This window comes from Trachymyrmex septentrionalis, unplaced genomic scaffold (genome assembly GCF_001594115.1).
Source record: "Trachymyrmex septentrionalis isolate Tsep2-gDNA-1 unplaced genomic scaffold, Tsep1.0 scaffold35, whole genome shotgun sequence".
NCBI classification, from domain to species: Eukaryota; Metazoa; Arthropoda; class Insecta; order Hymenoptera; family Formicidae; genus Trachymyrmex; species Trachymyrmex septentrionalis.
Window position 1 is genome coordinate 151,602 of NW_017305514.1, and position 19,394 is coordinate 170,995.

Genomic DNA, 19,394 nt, shown 5'->3' on the forward strand with positions numbered 1-19,394 from the left:
TGTGTGTGTGTGTGTGTGTGTGTGTGTGTGTGTGTGTTTTGCATAATTAATTTAAGCGCAAATTTCCATTATGTTTTTCCAGCGATCAGTTTCATTTGTCATGAAAGATTTAACGTGTGAGAAGGAGAAAAACTTAATATATGAAATTCTTCTAATGATCTTACCAAAGTTATTATTTTATAAACACAATTTTCTCAATAAATCATCGAGAGAGAATAATCTGTGTGTTGATTGATTTTCGTATAAATTAGTATCCTGATATACATGCTACTGCATTAGCAGTTTTTTTCTTTTTCGTAATAATACTTAATCATTAGATAACATATTGTACATATTAAATAGCTACCCATATTTGAGGTCCACGAGATCCCAGCGCAACTCTCCAAATTGAGATTTTTTTCGCATTAAAAAATTTCTTTTCTTTGAATCTATATATCTCGAAGTTCCTTAACTCTATCGACTTTTACATATTATGGACTTGTTCCTTATAATCAATTCCCCATCGATTGGAAAAAAATTAATTGAAATATATAATATACATTTTTACAGAAATTACGGTAACAAATATAGATGGGGTTCCAATGTATGTATCAAGGATGCAAAAAATAAGTGTGTACAGCTAGGATTAAATAGAAGTAAAAAAGTTTATGTAGGTGGCAGAAGGATACATTAGTTTGTTTTATCGATGTTTGTCATTAATTCTATGACGAACTATGCAATGACCAACAATACAATCTAAAAATTCATATGGCAACATTTGTATAATTACAGTTAATTACACAGACCCACAAAAAATAAATTTGTATCAAATATGTATTATGTCACAAAGGATCATCTATTTAACGAAATTAATTGGATATTTTTAACGAATTTGACGTCCTATCATCATAAACATGGGTTTGTCACAGCCACGTCATATTAACAACATCGGAAATACATCATTATAAATGTATGTGGAACTTCACGACTATGCGAGTTAAAATTATAAATAACGCAGTTATTTCTTAATGCTTTCGCAATAAAGATTTGCACGTGCATGTTTAATGGATAATACGTCTAAAATCAGCTCTGATATGCCTGAGCACTGATTACTAGCTGTGACGTTAGTTCACGTATTTCTTAATTAGTTGATAATGGCGCGACATATCTTGACATTCAGTTTGAAATTGCTGCTAGCAGTCCATGTTATATAGTCAAAGGTTCACGCAGGATTCGACACTGAGAGAGGTGGGGGGGGGGGAATGGTGGGGACATAAATGTGGAGAGGGTAAAAGAAGGGTGGTGGAAGATCTATATAAGTATTCCTCAACCGCCGAGAAAGTCAGTCTCCATTTTGCAGTCGCACGATGGAAGCTTTCAGGAGAATATTTGGGTTTGTTTCCGGTTTCTTTACCGTAACAACAGTAGATGTAATAAAGAAATTACCTACTGAAATTTCTGGCATGATATTTAGCATGCTAGACAACCGATCTCTCCGATACGCTGCGACAGTTTCTTTGACGTGGAGAGGAATTGCTGCCTTCGAACAGAGACGCAGGAAAACACGCGTCGCAAAAAGAACAAAACATAAACTAACGTGGCGTTTACCAGTTCAATTTTTCAATGAGGCATCTGTGACGTTTGATGTGAACGAACGAGTTGGCTGTGCTGTTCAGCAGAATCTCGATCGTTCCCGCAAATACTTACGCGCATCGGACAACTTCAAAGATAAGAAGAACATCAAGATGTATAAAAGAAATATACGCTTTTAAATAATACTGTTAAAAATAATGTATATTAATGACTTAGTAATGTATAATAAAATAAAGATAAATTGTTTGCCAACAATAGTAGTTAGATTGTAAGTTATAAATAAATATATTTGATTAGTAAGTAATTCGATCTTGTTCCATTTTGCCGTTTAGTTAGTTTTGGTATCGTGGAAACTAACATTGATATGCTAATTCATTTGGTGCGCCCATATTGCACGTAGTAGAAAGATGTTATCAAATCATTATCTTCACTTTTCAGTAACAATATATAAACATATATTTCAATATAACAAAAATTTTTTACATTCACATTTTCATTTACACTTCCACACTCACTCGCAGTATGTTTAATATCGGGTTATCGCTTGGAAAGATTATATGTTGGCTGCGTTCTAACGGAACTAACTTAACGCTCGCGAGCGTAACATTTTTTGTTTAACATTTGATAAACGACAAGAATAAAATGATTCCACGAGTGTTGTGAGCGTTAAATGGAACGCAGTCGTTGTGTGCAGTTCGATCAAACCACGTCTACTTTTGCTTTGCGTTGCCAATAAGGTTCAAGATGACAACTGTGAAACGCAAAACATTTCGCGTCGAAATGATTTACGCCATACGGTATAAAAAGATTACGGCATATAACATACGATTACGGCTAATATATACTCTAGTTAGTAGTCTACAATTTCGGCTTTGTGTACTACTTACTACCAGCGCGAGTTCTGATTGGCCACTGCTTTTCCGCTTTCTGCTTTTCCGTCAAGATGAGAACACGCCCTTAGAGTATATAGACATAAAGGGAGTCTTGCCTATACCTCCTGTGGCCCAAATCATAGTATAAGTATATATAGTGCAGACACTGAGCGTCGGCACCTTTGATGTAGTGGGTCCCAAGTCACATGACTCGCCGCTATGTTGTGGATTGGAAAGGCGCTTATAAATTTGAGTTTTCATAAAACTATAGAATAAATTTTCTAAAAAAAAAAAGACAATTTGATCGTGTCATACAAATTGTTTATAGCGAGTATATTTTTAAATCAGAATTATATAATAGAATAATGTTAACGAGCTCCTTATATAAAGATAATATTCACATATTAATAATAATAATAATATTAAACAGTAATAAGTAAACTAAAAATAATATTAATTAAATACTATATGAAAATTGTAATTGAATAATTATGTATGAAAAAATAATATACTGCATAAAAATTGTAATTAAATGTGAAGTTGTAATTTAATAATATATGTACACAAATGCATACTTTATTACGAGAATACAAATATAACAGTCTACACAATATAGCGTCTCCGAAAAAATTTGATTTAATTTTATAGTAAAACATTGCAAATTTTGCAAGCAGATGTAAGAGAATGATTCTGTGATTGGCAATCCGCGATGCACTCCATGGGACTGCATTCTAAGGGCGAAATCACACAGTGCGGTAAACGACTGCGAAATAAAGAATGCGTCATAAAAGCAACCAATCAATGGCCTAGTTTCCATCAAGGATCTAAATCTGATCAGAATGTAAGAACCAACTAACTACAATTGAGTATTTTCCTGTTTACAATTGAACGACAGGGGAATGCTTGACTGTAGTTTGTTGATTCTTACATTCTGATCCAGTTTAAACCTTCAGTGAAAACTAGGCCAGTGTCATTCTACGTTATTCCGAATAGCGCTAATTGGTAATCAAAGCGAAAGAAAATCATATTAAATATTAAAATGTATTTTTTTGCTTTTTCTAATTTTTTTCAAATTTTATTAATAAAACATAAAGATGGTCTGTTTTTTGTCCTAGTATTAAGTAAAACATTAAAAAAAATTAAATATGAATTAATTTAAACAAGATAAAGTAAAATCTGTTATAAATATAAAAAATTTATTAATAACAAACTGTCTGAGCTAAATTATTTCAAGTTCTTTTCATTTTTTACAATTTTTTGAAATAAAAACTTATAATATTATAATGGTCTCTTTTTTTGCCAGTCACTGTGTATATTAACATATATAAAACTTTATAAATATTGCTTCTTTCTGTATTATATTATCCAATTTATAATAATTTTCATATTTTAATTACATTGCTTATAGTCTACATAAAGAAATTTGTGTAAACTCACGTAAACAACAATATGCAAATATACCATGTACTTAAACATAATTTCGTTCAACTTTGATAATAATCCGATGTTTGCATTATCAGTCAATAGATTGAGGCTGTTGATCAAAGTCTCGCTAGAAATGTTTTGAGGCATTTGATGGACCAATCAGAAGAAAGAATTTTACAAGTTGACTAATAAAAAAAAAACGCTTTAAAGTATTTGTAGCATCACATTGATCATACCCATAGTATATCAACAGTCGTTAATGTTCTTCCATTATCCGCGGGTCTCTTTAATCGAATCGTAAAAAAACGTACAGCTGATAAAGACGGAGTCCGTCGAACAAACAGGAAACTCTAAGATCCACGTATCGAGTGGTCGGCAGGGCCTTTATTGTACAATCAGCGAAATTGTCGGTCGCTCGCAGCATGGCGTCGGCCAAGACGTGTGTCATCCTGGAACGTGGATGAGAAGCGCGGTGTTTTGCGCCTTTTCCAAGGAATATTCGCGCATACAAATGTCTCGCGCATTAATGAAACTCCTCTCATAAGGGCACGAGGAGACAGGTGAGAGTCCGGAAGAGGGGAGGGGGCAAGGAAAGAAAGAGAAAGAGATACGGTGGCATAAACTGGTGGGTAGTCGAGATACCTCGAGCGGAATCTGGGATAGCTGTTGGCTCGTCGAGCTTGGAATTCCGTGGGGACGATGCGGACTGCCACGGACTCGCGCATTCCGGATATGGCGGCAAATTTCGGTTGGAATGCAGCGATGCCGGGCGAGGACGAAAGAGAGAGGGGAGACGCATGAAATGCGTGAATGCGTCCCAGTCCGTTTGCACGCTTTTGGCCGCGGTACGGTTGATAATCGATGGCGACAGCGACTGAGAGAAGACGGAAAATGCGTTGTTCACGGCGCGTTTAAAATCACCACGTCGACCGCGCTGTACACGTCGACCGCGTTTTGAAGCGCAGTGGCGACTTATCATGGCGGCGTGATTTTTTTTAGCTGCCAGTCCGTATGTGTGTGGCTCTGTCTCTCTCTCTTTCGCCATCCTTCCCCCTCCCCCTGTGTGTATACGTGACGTCCCGCTTCTCGAGGAATTCATTCGCAATAGTTAACTAACGCACGAGCCGAGACGTCGATCTCTGAACGCGTGTGAGAGACAAATCCTGCAACCTCGTCCCTAAGACCTGGCCCACCGTACGTCGCGATAAGCTCAACGTGTGCCTCTGATAATAGCGGCGCGACGATACGACGAATAAGGCCCCCGCGTTTAGTTCAAGAACCCTTTTTATGTACATATACGCGCACACGTATGTGAATGTATGTGTGCGCACGTACATTTGTTTACAAATTTTGTGCTCTACCAACGATAACTGTAACAGCCCTCGCATCGCGATCTCGACAGCATTTGGTGGACGATGTAGCAGCGCTCTGTTATAGATATACAGCTAAAGGATCATCTTGTACCTTGTAACTTTTTAAGATATACCTCAGGATGAATAAGCGACGTAGAACGTCCTCGGTGGCGAGTCGTGGCACCGAGGACGACGGTGACGATACCCCGCCTGAGCCAACGAAGAGGAGGAAAAAACTGGATCCTGTGAGTGTGTGCGAACACTTTCTTTCTACACTGTGATCTCTCCTACTTGTACATAGATTGCGTATGTGGTATACGTTGAACATACATTGCTAATAGCCTTTTACCTTGTACAGAGCGATTTGTGCCAACAACTGTATGAAATACTTCGTAATCAAAAGAAGGAAGATGGATCCCTGCTGTGTGACGCGTTTATACGCGTGCCGAAACGTAGACAGGAGCCAGGATATTATGAGGTCGTTTCCAATCCCATAGATCTGTTGAAAGTACAACAGAAACTGAAAACTGATGAATATCGCGATATGGATGATCTTGCTGCTGATATTCAGCTTATGGTAAACAATGCCAAAGCTTTCTACATGGTAAGTTCCTAAATTCTACTTAATTGTATCAATCTATTCAAACAGATATTAAAGTCTGTCAAAGTGAAAAGATTTCAGCATGCAGTTTACAGAATTAGATATATAAATTTACTGTGAAATATTTAAGATCTAAGATCTATTGGAAATATTTTTAAGCTAGATCTGCTTGAAATATTTAAGCTAAGTCTAAAAATAGGTTTATTTCTTTTAATTGATTTATTTTTCAGTGTAATACGATTATTGATAATTATTCCTAAGATCTATTTTCTGTAACTGTGAATTAGGATGTATATTGTTGAATTTAAAGTAAAATAGATATGTGTTTGATATTCGATAAATGCTAGAAACAAAGTTTTAATACAATATAGTATAGGAATAAAAAGGAGGCCTGTAGAGTTGAAATCTTGTTATGTATAATAATTTTTATAGCGTACATCTCCTGAGTATAAAGATGCAACTGAACTGTGGGAATTGTGTATAAATACTAAAAACCGTATCATGGAAGAATATGAAGAACCAGAACCCAAAGGAAAACTCATTCTAAAAGTTGGCAGATTGGTAATGTTTCATGATTTAATTGAGTTTTAGTTTGTTGCACATATATGCAATGCAAAAATATAGTGAGATTGTTCATTTATTCATGTTTAGGCGCGTAAAGTAACGACGCGACAAGATGACGCAGAAGATACTTCAGAAAGTTCAACGAATCTCGATGAGGAAACTATGCAGTTATTCGAGGATTTATTTGCAGCAGTTATGACAGCAACTGATCCCACCGACAATAACAGACCTCTTCATATTATGTTTCAACTCAAACCTTCTAAAAAGGTTTATAATCTATTTTAAATTGCCTCTAAATTGGTATACTTGATGTTTATTTGTAATTGCTTTAACGTATTTTATCATAGCTTTATCCCGAGTATTATGATGTCATCGAGACACCGATTGATTTGAAGACTATTGCGAGAAAGATTCAAGAAGGTGCATACAGCTCACTTGGTGACATGGAGAAAGATCTAATGCTCATGTGCCGTAACGCCTGTCAATTTAATGAGCCTGGTTCACAAATTTACAAGGATGCTAAACTTTTGAAGAAGATAATTACCGCAGCCGCGAGAAGGCAAGATAGCGGGTTTGGTAGCGGTATTAAGATCGCTATAACTGCACCATCTACGAGAAGCAAAAGAGGCAGTCGTACTATGGCGCAATCGTTAATAGCACAAACTGCATCATTACGTGACGAAGATGACGAGAGCGATGATGAGGAAGAAGAACCTGCTGAGACTGAAGAAGCTGACAATCCACAGTGGCAATTGTTTCAAACTATTCGGACGGCTCCTAATAATCAAGGCATGACTTATATGATATTATAATATTAAATCTATTATTTGTAATTGTTGATATAATGCCATAACTATGTATTATAGGTGTAAGGATGAGCGAATATTTTTGGAAACTTCCATCAAAGAGATTATATCCTGATTACTATAAGACGATTAAGAATCCTATATCTTTATTACAAATACGTACAAAGATAAAGGTACATATTATCATATTATAATAGAATTGATTATTTATATTAATACATTATATTGTTGTACTATTAAAACTAATATTTATCCTGAATCACGATTTTCAGAAATGCGAATATGGTACTGTTAGTGAAGTAGCTGGAGATATGAATATCATGTTTGAAAATGCAAAGAAATATAACATGCATACTTCTCGACTGTACAAGGTAATCATTTTGTAATTAATGCACATTTTATTTCAAATTAATTGCGATTATGCGTTTAATTACAAACATAATATAAAAAATGTTAGTTATAAAATATACACACACACACACACAATACACATAAGTAGTTTCACAGTTTTTCATCGAATTCAAAATTTAGCAATCCAATAAAATTGAGAAATATTACTATGATGTATACAATAATCGCAGTATAGTTATTTATGCGTTTTTGTTTTATTACAGTGTGCTGTTAAATTGCAAAAAATAATGCAAGAGAAAGTACAAGAGCTCTTAGAATTCGATCAGGTAATATACTGTGTAAATTGAACATAATGATTTAATCTTGCTGGTCTGTCCAAATTTACTACAACATTATATGTTTGAGTCAATATTATAAAACTATAACTAAAAAATAAAACAACACATTCACAGTGAAATTTGGAGAGATGAAGTCATTAAATACCAGAGAAAAGATTTTAAAAAATATTAGTAAGAAAATAAAAATTACATCACATACATTTTTTAGTCAGATTTGAACAGACTAGCAGGGTTAATCATGCATTTTTTGAAAAGCGGATGTAATAAATTAAATATTCGATATCTCTGTAGGATTCTGATTCAGATAGCGAATCCGAAAACAGTTCGCAGCAGCCTAAATTGATTAAACGTGCTTCAAATTTATTGACACGAGGGAAGTACAAAGACAATATACCACTAAAGAAGAGATTGTACGCATTAGTCAAGTGTGTCATAGAATACGTTGTAAGTAATTCCAAAACTCATTACGTTTAATATATTCGGTCGACGTATAGCATGCTGTATTGTATTATAGTGCGAGGACGGTCGGCAACCCATGTTAATGTTTATGGAGAAGCCTTCCAAAAAATTATATCCAGATTACTATCAAGTGATAGCAGAACCTATAGACATGCTAGCGATCGAAGCTAATATTAAAGCGGAGAAGTATCAAAATGAAAACGAATTAATACAGGACTTTAAGGTATTTATCGTTTAAATTAATCAATACGATAACTTGCGTCAGACATTTCTTCGAAATCCCTCGTTTTTTAGTTAATGTTTAATAATTGTCGCCAATATAACGAAGAAGGTTCATTAATATATGAGGATGCTAATATATTGGAGAAAGTTTTGATGGATAAGGTAAAAGAATTAGGTCCTCTGCCAGATAATCCTAGGTCCAAATCTTCCGCATCAACCCCAACTAGAAACGTCGGGTATGTCGTAATTCATATAGGTTCGATTCATGCTCACAACGCTCATGAACATTATTTGTCTTTAACTTTGATAACAACAAGGATAAAATGAATTTAAGAGCGGTGTGAGCGTGAATCGGAGTCGTAAAAGAGATAACAGTGTTCATTTGTTTTAATCTTTTCTCTACCTCTCTCTTTTTCTGCCGTCTATATTCAGGAGACCGAAAAAGATAGTACCGCTTCATTTGCAAAAATTACGAACTCTGTACGATACTATAAAAGACTACCATGATGCAAAAGGCAGGCAGTTATCTCTAATTTTCATGAAATTACCAAATAAAAATGAATATCCAGATTATTATGAGGTGATAAAGCAGCCTATACACATGGAGAAGATAGCTTCTACTTTAAAGAATAATGGATATGATAATTTGGACGAATTGGTGTCCGATTTTATATTAATGTTTGACAATGCTTGCAAGTATAACGAGCCGGACTCGCAAATATATAAGGTTTGTATAACAAAGGTTTTTTTGTTTTGTAAGCGTTAAATAATACAAAAACAGGGTTGCCACAGGCCCGAAAAACTGGAAAAACAAAAAAATCAGGGAAATTGATCATGAAGAGAATTTTGAAATTTGCTCATAATTCCCTTAAACTGTTCCTATTCCAAATAATCATTACAATTTTTTAAATATATCTATATATTTATATTTATAATCAAATACGTTCAAAAATCGCGCACTTTAAGTGATTTTAATGAAATAATTAAAATTTATATTTAAATATTTTTATATGATCTGTCCTTTTTCGTTATAACTGCATTCTTTTTTCCAATACTAATTTATTTTTTATTGGCTTGAATTTGCACCCAAAATTTTATTATTCTACTAAGCTTCTTTTTGCATTGTATTTAATAAAGGCTAACCTTCCTATAATCCTTGATTCTAAATATCAAAATTTACATAATTTATATTCATAAAAAATTTTCCATTTTCGTCTGGAAAAGTTAGAAAATTTTAAAATTTATTTTCTGTGACAACCCTAATAAAAGTATTATATCTGATTTACTGAAGAATCTATATATATCCTCGAGATTTATTAATAATTAATAAGAATACTTTAAAAGATTTCTTGACGTGAGGCTAAAAGTAGCTTGAAATTGTAGTTAAAAGCTGACAATGTACAACTACTTGATGTTTGCATTAAACTTCAGTTACAAGTTTTAATTATTTTTTTAAACATTTTTACGCATTTGAAACATTTTTGGAAAATATTTAAGAATAAGATAGGATTTTATACTAAAAAAAAAATTAAAAATAAGATTTTGTTATTTATCTTTAATGGACATAAAAGAATTAAACTTCAATTGTAAAGTTTAATTTCCTTTAAATTTGTACACTGAAAGATATTTAAGGAAAGATTACACTAAATTAAATTTTTAAATAAAACCCCCTGTTATCCATCATTAATAGACACAAAAGCATTAGGATTGTCGCGCTGCTTGTACCTACCTTTTACACTCAGCACCTTTGCTTCTCTTCAATGTTGAAATACATATCTATCTCATTTTAAGTTCAAAATTTTTTGGGGATTTCAAGCAGGAACACAGACCTATTGACTAATATTAATACTTTAGCGATGTATAATTCTAATTAAAATTATGATTTTTTTAAATTGAATTTCCCAGATATTGTTAAGAAAGTTAAATAGCATATCAAGCCCGAGATCTTTTAACAATATCTAATTTGTAAAAAATTGATTTCTAATTTATCTTGCAATGATTTTTCTCATAATTTTTTGAGAAAGTATTGAAAATTTAATCAAGTTTCTGAAAACTTGTGTGTTAAATCAATTTTCTCAAAAATCAATTTAAAAAGCGTAGTTTTCAGAAACTTTCAATTTTCGACTAAAATTCCAATATGAAATACAGATTCTCAAATCGAGAGAATCATCGGAATATTTGCGGATGGATACTTCAATTGAAATTTCGCGGCAAAAGATGGAAAGTCTAATCTGTTTACGGTAGAAGTTTGGAGGTTAGGCTTCCTGAAAGGCTTCCTTCGCTGTCTCTTGCTTCAATCCCGTCGTACAAAGTTTTTCATCGAACAATGCTTTAGCTTGTTTCGTGAAACGCGTGGCATGCGATATTGTATAAATTTAAACAACTATATATAAATTTGTACATATAAAATTGTATATGTAATTTATCCGTAATGTGCACGATGTTCATACATATTAACCTTGTTAGCAATTAGCGCATTTTTATCGTGATCTTCCAAGTCTTTCATACGCCGTATGGCGTATTTCCGAATTTTTCATGCGTTTGAGTGAATTTGATCGCGTGCGCGCCAATATCCCGAAGATGTTCGCACAAAGCGAGCAGAATATATTAAATAGTAACGTGGTGCAAAATCCATTAAAAGTGCGACCGTGTTTCATACGCCTATTGAGAGACAAGGAATTGGATAAGCACATAAAAAGATATAAAAAGACTGAGACAAAAGTAAACAGACCAGAATAATTTTATCTTCGTATTTTTTTTTTTTTTTTTCAAATACGTGCTATATATAAAACTTTTGTCAAAGTGTGGCTGTAAATGCAGATATCGTAGTGAATAACAAGATATAATCATTTTAGGATGCCTTGATATTACAAAGATTAGTGTTGCAAAGTAAATTGCAATTGAGTGAGGATGAGGAAAGTGTACCTGATGTGTCAGCTGCTGTTCAAGAGATACTGGCAACAATATTTACCGCGCTTTATAATCACCAGGATGAGGAAGGAAGGTGTTACTCCGATTCTATGGCCGAACTGCCGGAACATGATATTGTTGATGGCAAAAAGTACGAATGTGCTTGAATGTTATTAATTTTTTTTGTTTTTATTATGAAAATTATGCTGTTTACTCAAGTTTGGTTTCCATTAACAAGTATTTCTATGTTGAAAAACAGAGTACGGGGGTTGTCATTAGATTTGATTAAGAGGAGATTAGATCGGGGTGTTTACAAAAGGCTAGATCGATTTCAAGAAGATGTTTTCACCTGCTTGGAGAGAGCACGGAGATTGTCGCGTACAGATTCACAACCATTCGAGGATAGCGTAGAATTACAGGCATTTTTTCTACGTACTCGTGATGAGGTGACTCGTGCAGGAGACCTATTACATTCACCTGCATTAAATTATACGCTTCTCGACCTGTCTGCTCAAGTTGCAGAACTTAAAAGAATAAAACAGCAACAAGAACTAAATTTACCTAATGAAGAGGAGAGCTGCGATGGAAATGAAACAAAAGTAAATTAAATCTTATTTCATATCAATTTGTATTTTTTAGTTTGAAAATTCATGTCGGCTTGATCTGTAATTTAAAATTTACTATTGCAGGACTCTGAAACCAATACAGACACGAATAATACTGATAACGGAGGTTCTATGAGTTTCAATCAAGAAGTATACAGAGCTGGTGACTTTACATATATTGAGCCTACTGAGAGAGGCATGGAGTATAGTGTAGTTCTCATAGAAAGGCTTTGGACCAATGCAGATGGTCAACAAATGTTGTATGGAAATTTATTTTATAGACCTAGCGAAACATATCATGTGGCTTCGCGGAAATTTTTGGACAAGGAATTATTTAAGAGCGATGCTCACGTGGCGGTACCTCTAGCGAAAGTAGCAGGCAGATGTTGCGTTTTAAGTGTAAAGGATTATTTTAGAATGCAGCCGGAAGGTTTCCTAGAAAAGGATGTTTATGTATGTGAATCGCGTTACTCCACGAAAGCTCGAGCATTCAAAAAAATCAAGGTCTGGAATTTCGATCCCGATCACTTGACATTGGTTCCTAGAGAAAAGCTATTAGAACCGAAACGAGTAATCTCGGTGTACAAAGAACGGCTGGAAAAGCATAAAGAAGAGATCGCTGAATTGGAGGAAGGAGAAAAGTTGATGGAAAAGGAAAGACCTGTTAGTAACTAAATCAATATCTTCTTTGTTTGCTTGAAATATCAACTCTTTCTCTGTTTATTTATTTTGATTAGTCTGTTTAACATATCTCTTATTTTGCAGAATGTGATATTGTATAACCCAGAAGATACCGAGAACACATATTATGAACAGTACAGCACATGCGCGGGATCTGTGAAAACCGGTGATTTTGTTTATGTAGCGACAGATGGGGGCAGGCAACAAATAGCTCAAGTTGATGCTATATGGTTAACCAAAGAGTAAGTAATAAATCTGTAATGAAATATTAATTTTGTATATTACTGTAATTTATGTTACTGTTTATGTTACACGATATGTAATATATACCGTTTTGTGTTTTTAGCGGGAAGTGTTATTTCAAAGGTCCATGGTTATTGATGCCTACAGATGTGCCACATACGCCTACGAAATTATTTTATAAACAAGAGTTGTTTTTATCTACTGTGGATGGTACTCATCCTATTGTAGCTATTGTTGGAAAGTGTTCCGTCCTTGATTACGGAGAGTATATATGTAGTAAGTGTTTATCATTTCATTGTTTAATGAATTTAAATAAATTAAATTAAAAAATGGAATACATTAACATTATCATTAATGCATTATATAGGCAGACCGACAGAGATACCAGAGGATGACGTGTACATTTGTGAATCGCTTTATGACGAAAGTAAAAGTTTGATGAAAAAGCTTAGCCAAGATGGTTTAAAGAAGTTCAATCATACATCGGCGGTAACTGAAGACGAAATCTATTTCTTCCGAAGGCCTATTAATCCTGCTAAAGTATGTATGACAGTTAAACATATTGACTAACATAAATGCATATTTAAACTATTCGGTGAATAATAAGATATGTACTTAGTTCATTCTATGCGACTAACTGTGAAATTATTGCTTTGCATGGCATGTTTGTTGTAGGTTTCGAGCGACGTGGCTCAGACGCAAAGTCAAGTCAAGTCCATTACGCCCAGCTCGGCTCAATTTGAAATGGTAATTACTAATTACGAAATCTTATATCTTTTGTTTTTAGTAACGTACATACAATATGCAATCGCACGTTCCTTCAAGAGAATCACACGCAAGCTGATATAGCAAAAGTCTAATCGCCAGTATGTCCACTCGTAAAAAGACGAAAGGCGAAACATGCTTTTCTTTAAATCTAATTGAATTATTTTGCGTGTGATACAAGTATTTTTGTTATATCAACAGAATGCATTTACACGCATGTTTTCGATCTATATGCCGGCATATTCATTCTTTTTTTGTTTTGATTATGTAATTATGTGTTAGTATTTGTGTCTCGAGCGGTTTCATCCGACAATTTCAAATCAGAGCACCTGTTGGGTTTATCGCTAGTATGTTATACGAACGCAAAGCACACCACCGAAAGATCTTGCTTCCATGTCATTCTAATCCAACTAATGTAAGAATGAAGAATTCGCTTTGGAGTATACATATTAACTAATCTGTTAATGCAAAAAGTTTCAATTAATTAATAATTGACATGTTGCGATTATATATACGTTACATATTACAATATACATATGTTGATGGTATCGAATTAAAAAAAGATCGGATGTTACATCAGTTATATTATATTCGAAAGAGAGGTTAAAGTATACGGAATATAACGTAAATGGGAGAATATCGTGATTAATTTTCTTTGGACGGACGCGTGAAGAAGGGATGGCGTTCCTTTTATTATGTACAACTTTTTCTACTGGATAAAGTCGCGAAAATATATCGTGATCGGTAATAAGGGACAACGAAGGTAACATAAACATAAATAAATGGTGTAGGAAGCGTCACCATTGTTACCGAAGCTGGAACCAGATGTACTAAGCATGGGGGTAGGATTAGGAGTGGGAGTGGGAGTAGGAGTTGGGGAAGACAGCATGGATGCTGGTGGTCCACCATCCGTTGGATCTACGGAAGCTCAACCGGTGCTCTCCAATACTCAGACACCTGTGTCGACTAAGAAGGTAGGCTTTACCGTGACCACTTTATTTTTATTTTTTTATTTTTTCATTCTTATCAACTATTGTCACACGTCATATTTTGTTTATTTTACTTTCTTTTTATTTAGAGAAATATGCCAGCATACATACCTCTTTTCGTTCTCTGCACCGTTTGAAGACACCATTTGTCTTAACAATAGATCGACAATTTGATGTTACCTCTTAAGAGATGTAAAGGCAATATGCTCGTTTACATGAACACGGTGACATTATAATTTGTATTTTCTCTTCTGTTTAGAAAACGGCGGGTAAGAAATTAGTTACGGGCTATATTTTATATTCGAGTAAAATGCGAACGCAGATTACACAAAACAATCCTGAATCATCCTTCGGAGAGATTAGCAGAATTGTTGGCAATGAGGTATTTATTTCTTTTTCACTGTTGATTTTTTAGTTTATTAATAATGGAGTTTCGATGAAGGAATGTATGCAGAATAAATTTCCTCATACATGATCACATGATGTCTTTGTTTAAGCATCAAATTAGTTGAACAATGTAAACTTTGATCATTTTGACATTTATGTGATAAAGCAAAAAGATTAAAAAATGTAATTGACTATGTATAAGTGACTTTGCATATACATCGCTAAAACATTATTCAGCATACTTGGTCCTTTATCCAAATAAATTATGTTACATGGCTACTCTTTATTCTTATAAATATAAATGCTTGTGTGTACAAAATATAATAATAATAAATACAAAATACATCTTCTGCATTCTTTTATAAGAGTAGTATATCAGTTTCTACTTTTGCATATACATATCGTATTGTAATTTGTATCGTCTCCGCCTTGATATGTTACCGTTATTATTCTTGATGTATAAACGTTATTTGTATCCAGTCTTTTATGAAGAAGAGAGTAGCCATTGAAACAGTTCGTCGAACGACTTTTAAAATGGTAAAAATGGTTTTGCCAATTGTCTACTAACTAATTATGAGCAACGAAACGAAACTGATTACATAAAACGTAAAACCACTTTCGTTCCAGTGGAGGAAATTGCCAGCGGGGGAGAAGCAAGCATGGGAGGAACGGGCAATCAAAATGAACGAAGACGGTGGTCAGCTGAAGGGTACGACTACAGTAGGCACGAACTCCACGCAGGATGTTGTGTACGAATGTTGTTGGGACAATTGCGACTGGCAGTTCGAGGACATGACTGATTGCATCGATCACTGCATCGCGGAGCAGAACGGTCACGTACAATCGTCATTTGTAAACGCTCCAAGTGGTGAGTATAATCGCAGCAGCCGCGCAGCACGACATGAATGATGCAAAGGACTAAATTGTACTGATATTCTATCAATGTTATAGATGTGGAGTATCAGTGCCAGTGGCGTGGTTGCGGCCGAACGAAGAAATCTGTTCCGCCATTCCCGAGTGTACAGAGACTCGCAAGACACGTTAAAGAAGTGCATATTCTCAAGTCGCATGGACGCATAATACCACCTTCTGAGAGGAGCAGGTAAGAATTTATCCTCTTTTTTTCGTATATTATTTTGTAAAATACGTATTTATAAACCCTATATATATTATATATATATGCGTTTATATTCTTGTAGAAATTATATGCCTTCAAAAGGACCCACGGTATTGCCTCCGATGGAAACAGGTAATTGTATATTATTTCAAATTTACGTAAACGCGCGATATGAATAAGGGAAAAACACATTTCACATAGAAACTTCAGCAGCTGCAACTCAGACGAGCACCTTGCCCGCCACTAAACAGCCAGAGCCGATGTTTGTCGCGGTACCACCGAGGCCAAGTCGTGTATTGCATTCGGACGCCTATTTGAGGTAGGCTTAAGCTAAATTTTGTGGAAAATCATCTTTGAACATCTCATATTGAATTGTATTCTTCTTTCGCTTGTAGGTACATCGAAGGTCTAAACGTAGAGAATCGTTACATATCAAATTGGGATAAGCAGATGAACGCCAATCCGGATAATACGCAAATCCCCGATGTGACGAAGCTGCCCGCTGAATGGCTGGGCAATGGCGTTGGAAACCATGGGAATGTGGTAAACGCTTTGTGGACACTCAGAAACATGATGATGCGGGATGTGTTAGCCATCAATAAAACTTTATAGTTTATAAATTGTTAAAATTAATAATTTTTGAACGTGCTAAACGTACACATAACCTACAACACACAGACCCGCGGACGCCGGATGGAAAGACTGATGGTATTCGATCGTTTGAATGATATTTGTATTTAGAATTTTCTTTCTCGTTCTTCTAATACTTAATTTTACTTTATTTATCTATGTTCTAAGTTTGATGACATCTCAAAATATCTTTAGGCAATTCTACAAGTTGACTATATATGTTTGCAATTTATTTTAATCACTCAGGCATTATTTATATGATTGGCAACAAATTTGTTTTTTTGCGAATAAAATGTTTACGCTTTTTTTATTTGTATTAAATAAATTCTGTTTTAAGTACTTTATACCACATATTGCATAGAACTATACGATGTGTGTACATAAAAAAATCATACTGTATGTAGAAGATCATTATGTAAATACGTCTGCTGATTTTGATTTTTCACTTTTGAACAAAATTTTATACGTTCTGTATAGCTAAGTAACACATATTCTTGTAACAAGGGACACGAAAGCTGAAACTCTCTTCCTGTATTAGAAACTTGCATAAAATATGAAGTTGCATATGTATATAGAAAAAAAAAGTACGGAGCAGTGTACTGCAACCGATGTCGCGCTTCTTATTAGTGCTACTTTCATATTCTCAGAAGATATTGAAGAAACATAGTGAGATTAATCAAATGATCTATTCGCTATTGACCAATAGCCGAGAAGGAAAAGAAAGGACGAAATTCTGCGTCTTGTATGCAACAGTGTAAACCTCGTAGCATATTATTTTTTAAGAATTTTCGATACGATTGGAAGAATTTTGAAAACGTACGTACTGGCAAATACAAAATGAAATTTTTACTACAGTGTCGTGTACATATGTTTCTTGATACGATATATCTGTAGAATTAACTAAGCTCCTTTTCTACATGAATGGTTTAGCCGTTAATTCTTTGAAAATTTATTATATATCTTGGCTAAATAAATTTTCGCTGCTACTGGCGTGAGAATATGTTTTAGTAATGAATGTGGATCGATTTAAATTCATTCGTCGATGGAACTATACATTCGATCCTTTACACAGTCATAGTATATCGATATTATTAACGATTTAGTTGAACATTCGTTTTCTCATTAGTAGCGAGAAATTTAACCGCTTTGATGTATAAAATGTTTGTTATTCTAACATACAGTATTCAGTATTTGACAAAGTGTTGCATATTTTTATATGTATAATGTACTGATAATCTCTGTACATTATGACGTAATTAAGCTTTTTGTGTAGGTTGCCATAGTGCCAGACTTTCGGAAAGAAAGTCGTGTGAAATTAACAATACCAAACATGAAATGTCGTTACTAATAAATTTGTAGTAACTTCTGAAAACTTACTCGGGGGTATCATAGTCCAGCAAAAAAGGCTCACTTTTTTGTACAATGTAATTTATTACCTCTCACTTATACAATTTTTGTTCCGTAATACAAGAGCTTTCCTTCATTATACATCTGTACTTATTATTAATTTAATTTACATATTTTTTCATATCAAGAAACAATTTTGATTTACGTTATTTTACTTAACACTGACCAAAATAATTTAATTTATTTTTCGCGTATATAGTTACAAATGCAAAAATTGATCATTGCAAGTTAAGAAGTAAGAATTCTTTGGAGTTCTTTAAATATATTTATAGAAACTATATTAAAAAAATATATATGATATTTCATTTCAAAAATCACTGACTCTGCCACCGTGCTGCCAGTCTCCCCATTTAGTAGGATCTTTCTCGCTATTTGTTATCAGTTCTCCAGTTCTTGGGTCTGTTTCCACTAATACTAAATCCACGAACCTTTCCCGCGGTCCTACTTCTGCGTGTCAGAAAAAAATCAGTATGAGAATTCCTGAAGCTTTGAGCATAATCAATTTGTTGTGAAAGCTTTTATCGCGTATCATAAAAAGATCTCGTATCAATATCTTTGCATATTGTATTAATTTTTATTAATTGCTATTACGTACTTGGTATCGGTTGCAATTTAAGTTTCTCATGGAACTGCTTCATTCGTGGCGACTCTTGGATGTCCTCAGTTAAAGTCTTATTTAAAATCTTCGATTTTAGAAGAAAAGCACCTAATGTATTACTCATTTAATTTTTATATTCAATGAAATGAATATATATATATATATATAAGCAAAAAAAAAAATTATTCGCAAAAATCTATAAGTTTGCAAACTTAAAATATTCTGAAGCATCGATACATACTTGTGACAAATTGCCTACAATTTCTTGCTTGTAGAGTTGTCAAAATATTACAATTTAAGCGAATCATCGTGCAAATATTTTACGAAGAAACTGACATGTGGTTGTCCACAATCGTATGAAAACAATGACGCGACAGTTTTATAATTTTGTTAATAAAATACTGTCGCCAATATGGCTAGATCGCATTGAATATCTTGCCTCATAAGAAGCAATTATAACATTTTCTAAATGTGACAAACATTTTCAATTTTATTTCCCG

The 19,394-nt window shown here is 34.0% G+C and overlaps 3 protein-coding genes across 4 annotated transcripts; 2 read left to right on the forward strand and 1 right to left on the reverse strand.

Moving 5' to 3' along the window:
* The first annotated feature begins 1,334 nt into the window (after positions 1-1,334).
* Positions 1,335-1,751, forward strand: LOC108750262. Its single transcript, XM_018489609.1, has 2 exons — positions 1,335-1,372; positions 1,454-1,751. The coding sequence occupies exons 1-2, from the start codon at positions 1,347-1,349 to the stop codon at positions 1,749-1,751; spliced, it is 324 nt and encodes a 107-aa protein (XP_018345111.1). The 5' UTR covers positions 1,335-1,346.
* Positions 1,752-4,655: 2,904 nt separating this feature from the next.
* On the forward strand, positions 4,656-17,150 carry LOC108750310 (protein polybromo-1). Its single transcript, XM_018489677.1, is given in 27 exon segments — positions 4,656-5,466; positions 5,580-5,825; positions 6,255-6,383; positions 6,474-6,653; positions 6,734-7,175; positions 7,253-7,365; positions 7,465-7,563; positions 7,807-7,869; positions 8,173-8,325; positions 8,396-8,563; positions 8,635-8,798; positions 8,995-9,289; positions 11,418-11,623; positions 11,732-12,071; positions 12,162-12,740; positions 12,843-13,000; positions 13,105-13,277; positions 13,369-13,541; positions 13,677-13,748; positions 14,558-14,740; positions 15,015-15,137; positions 15,770-16,010; positions 16,094-16,244; positions 16,342-16,391; positions 16,461-16,578; positions 16,655-16,772; positions 16,775-17,150. Coding segments are annotated over 27 exon segments (4,929 nt in total). The 5' UTR covers positions 4,656-5,361; the 3' UTR covers positions 16,862-17,150.
* Positions 17,151-18,460: 1,310 nt separating this feature from the next.
* On the reverse strand, positions 18,461-19,345 carry LOC108750279 (succinate dehydrogenase assembly factor 4, mitochondrial-like). 2 transcript variants are annotated; one of them, XM_018489630.1, is made up of 3 exons: positions 19,136-19,345; positions 18,892-19,002; positions 18,462-18,743 (listed from the first exon to the last, which is right to left on the reverse strand). In XM_018489630.1, exons 1-3 carry the CDS (start codon positions 19,200-19,202, stop codon positions 18,604-18,606), a joined length of 318 nt encoding a protein of 105 aa, XP_018345132.1. In that variant the 5' UTR covers positions 19,203-19,345; the 3' UTR covers positions 18,462-18,603. The 2 variants fall into 2 exon arrangements, with proteins under 2 accessions (XP_018345133.1, XP_018345132.1); XM_018489631.1 differs by lacking the exon at positions 19,136-19,345 and having other exon boundaries at positions 18,461-18,743; positions 18,892-19,018.
* Between the last annotated feature and the right edge of the window lie 49 nt (positions 19,346-19,394).

Coding starts and splice junctions, on each gene's coding strand:
- LOC108750262 (XM_018489609.1), top strand. CDS start 1,347: ATGGAAGCTTTCAGGAGAATATTTGG. Junction 1,373..1,453: donor GCTTTCAGGAGAATATTTGG/GTTTGTTTCCGG, acceptor CATGATATTTAG/CATGCTAGACAACCGATCTC.
- LOC108750279 (XM_018489630.1), bottom strand. CDS start 19,202: ATGATTCGCTTAAATTGTAATATTTTGACAACTCTACAAGCAAGAAAT. Junction 19,003..19,135: donor TTGTAGGCAATTTGTCACAA/GTATGTATCGAT, acceptor GTAATACATTAG/GTGCTTTTCTTCTAAAATCG. Junction 18,744..18,891: donor TAAATTGCAACCGATACCAA/GTACGTAATAGC, acceptor TCTGACACGCAG/AAGTAGGACCGCGGGAAAGG.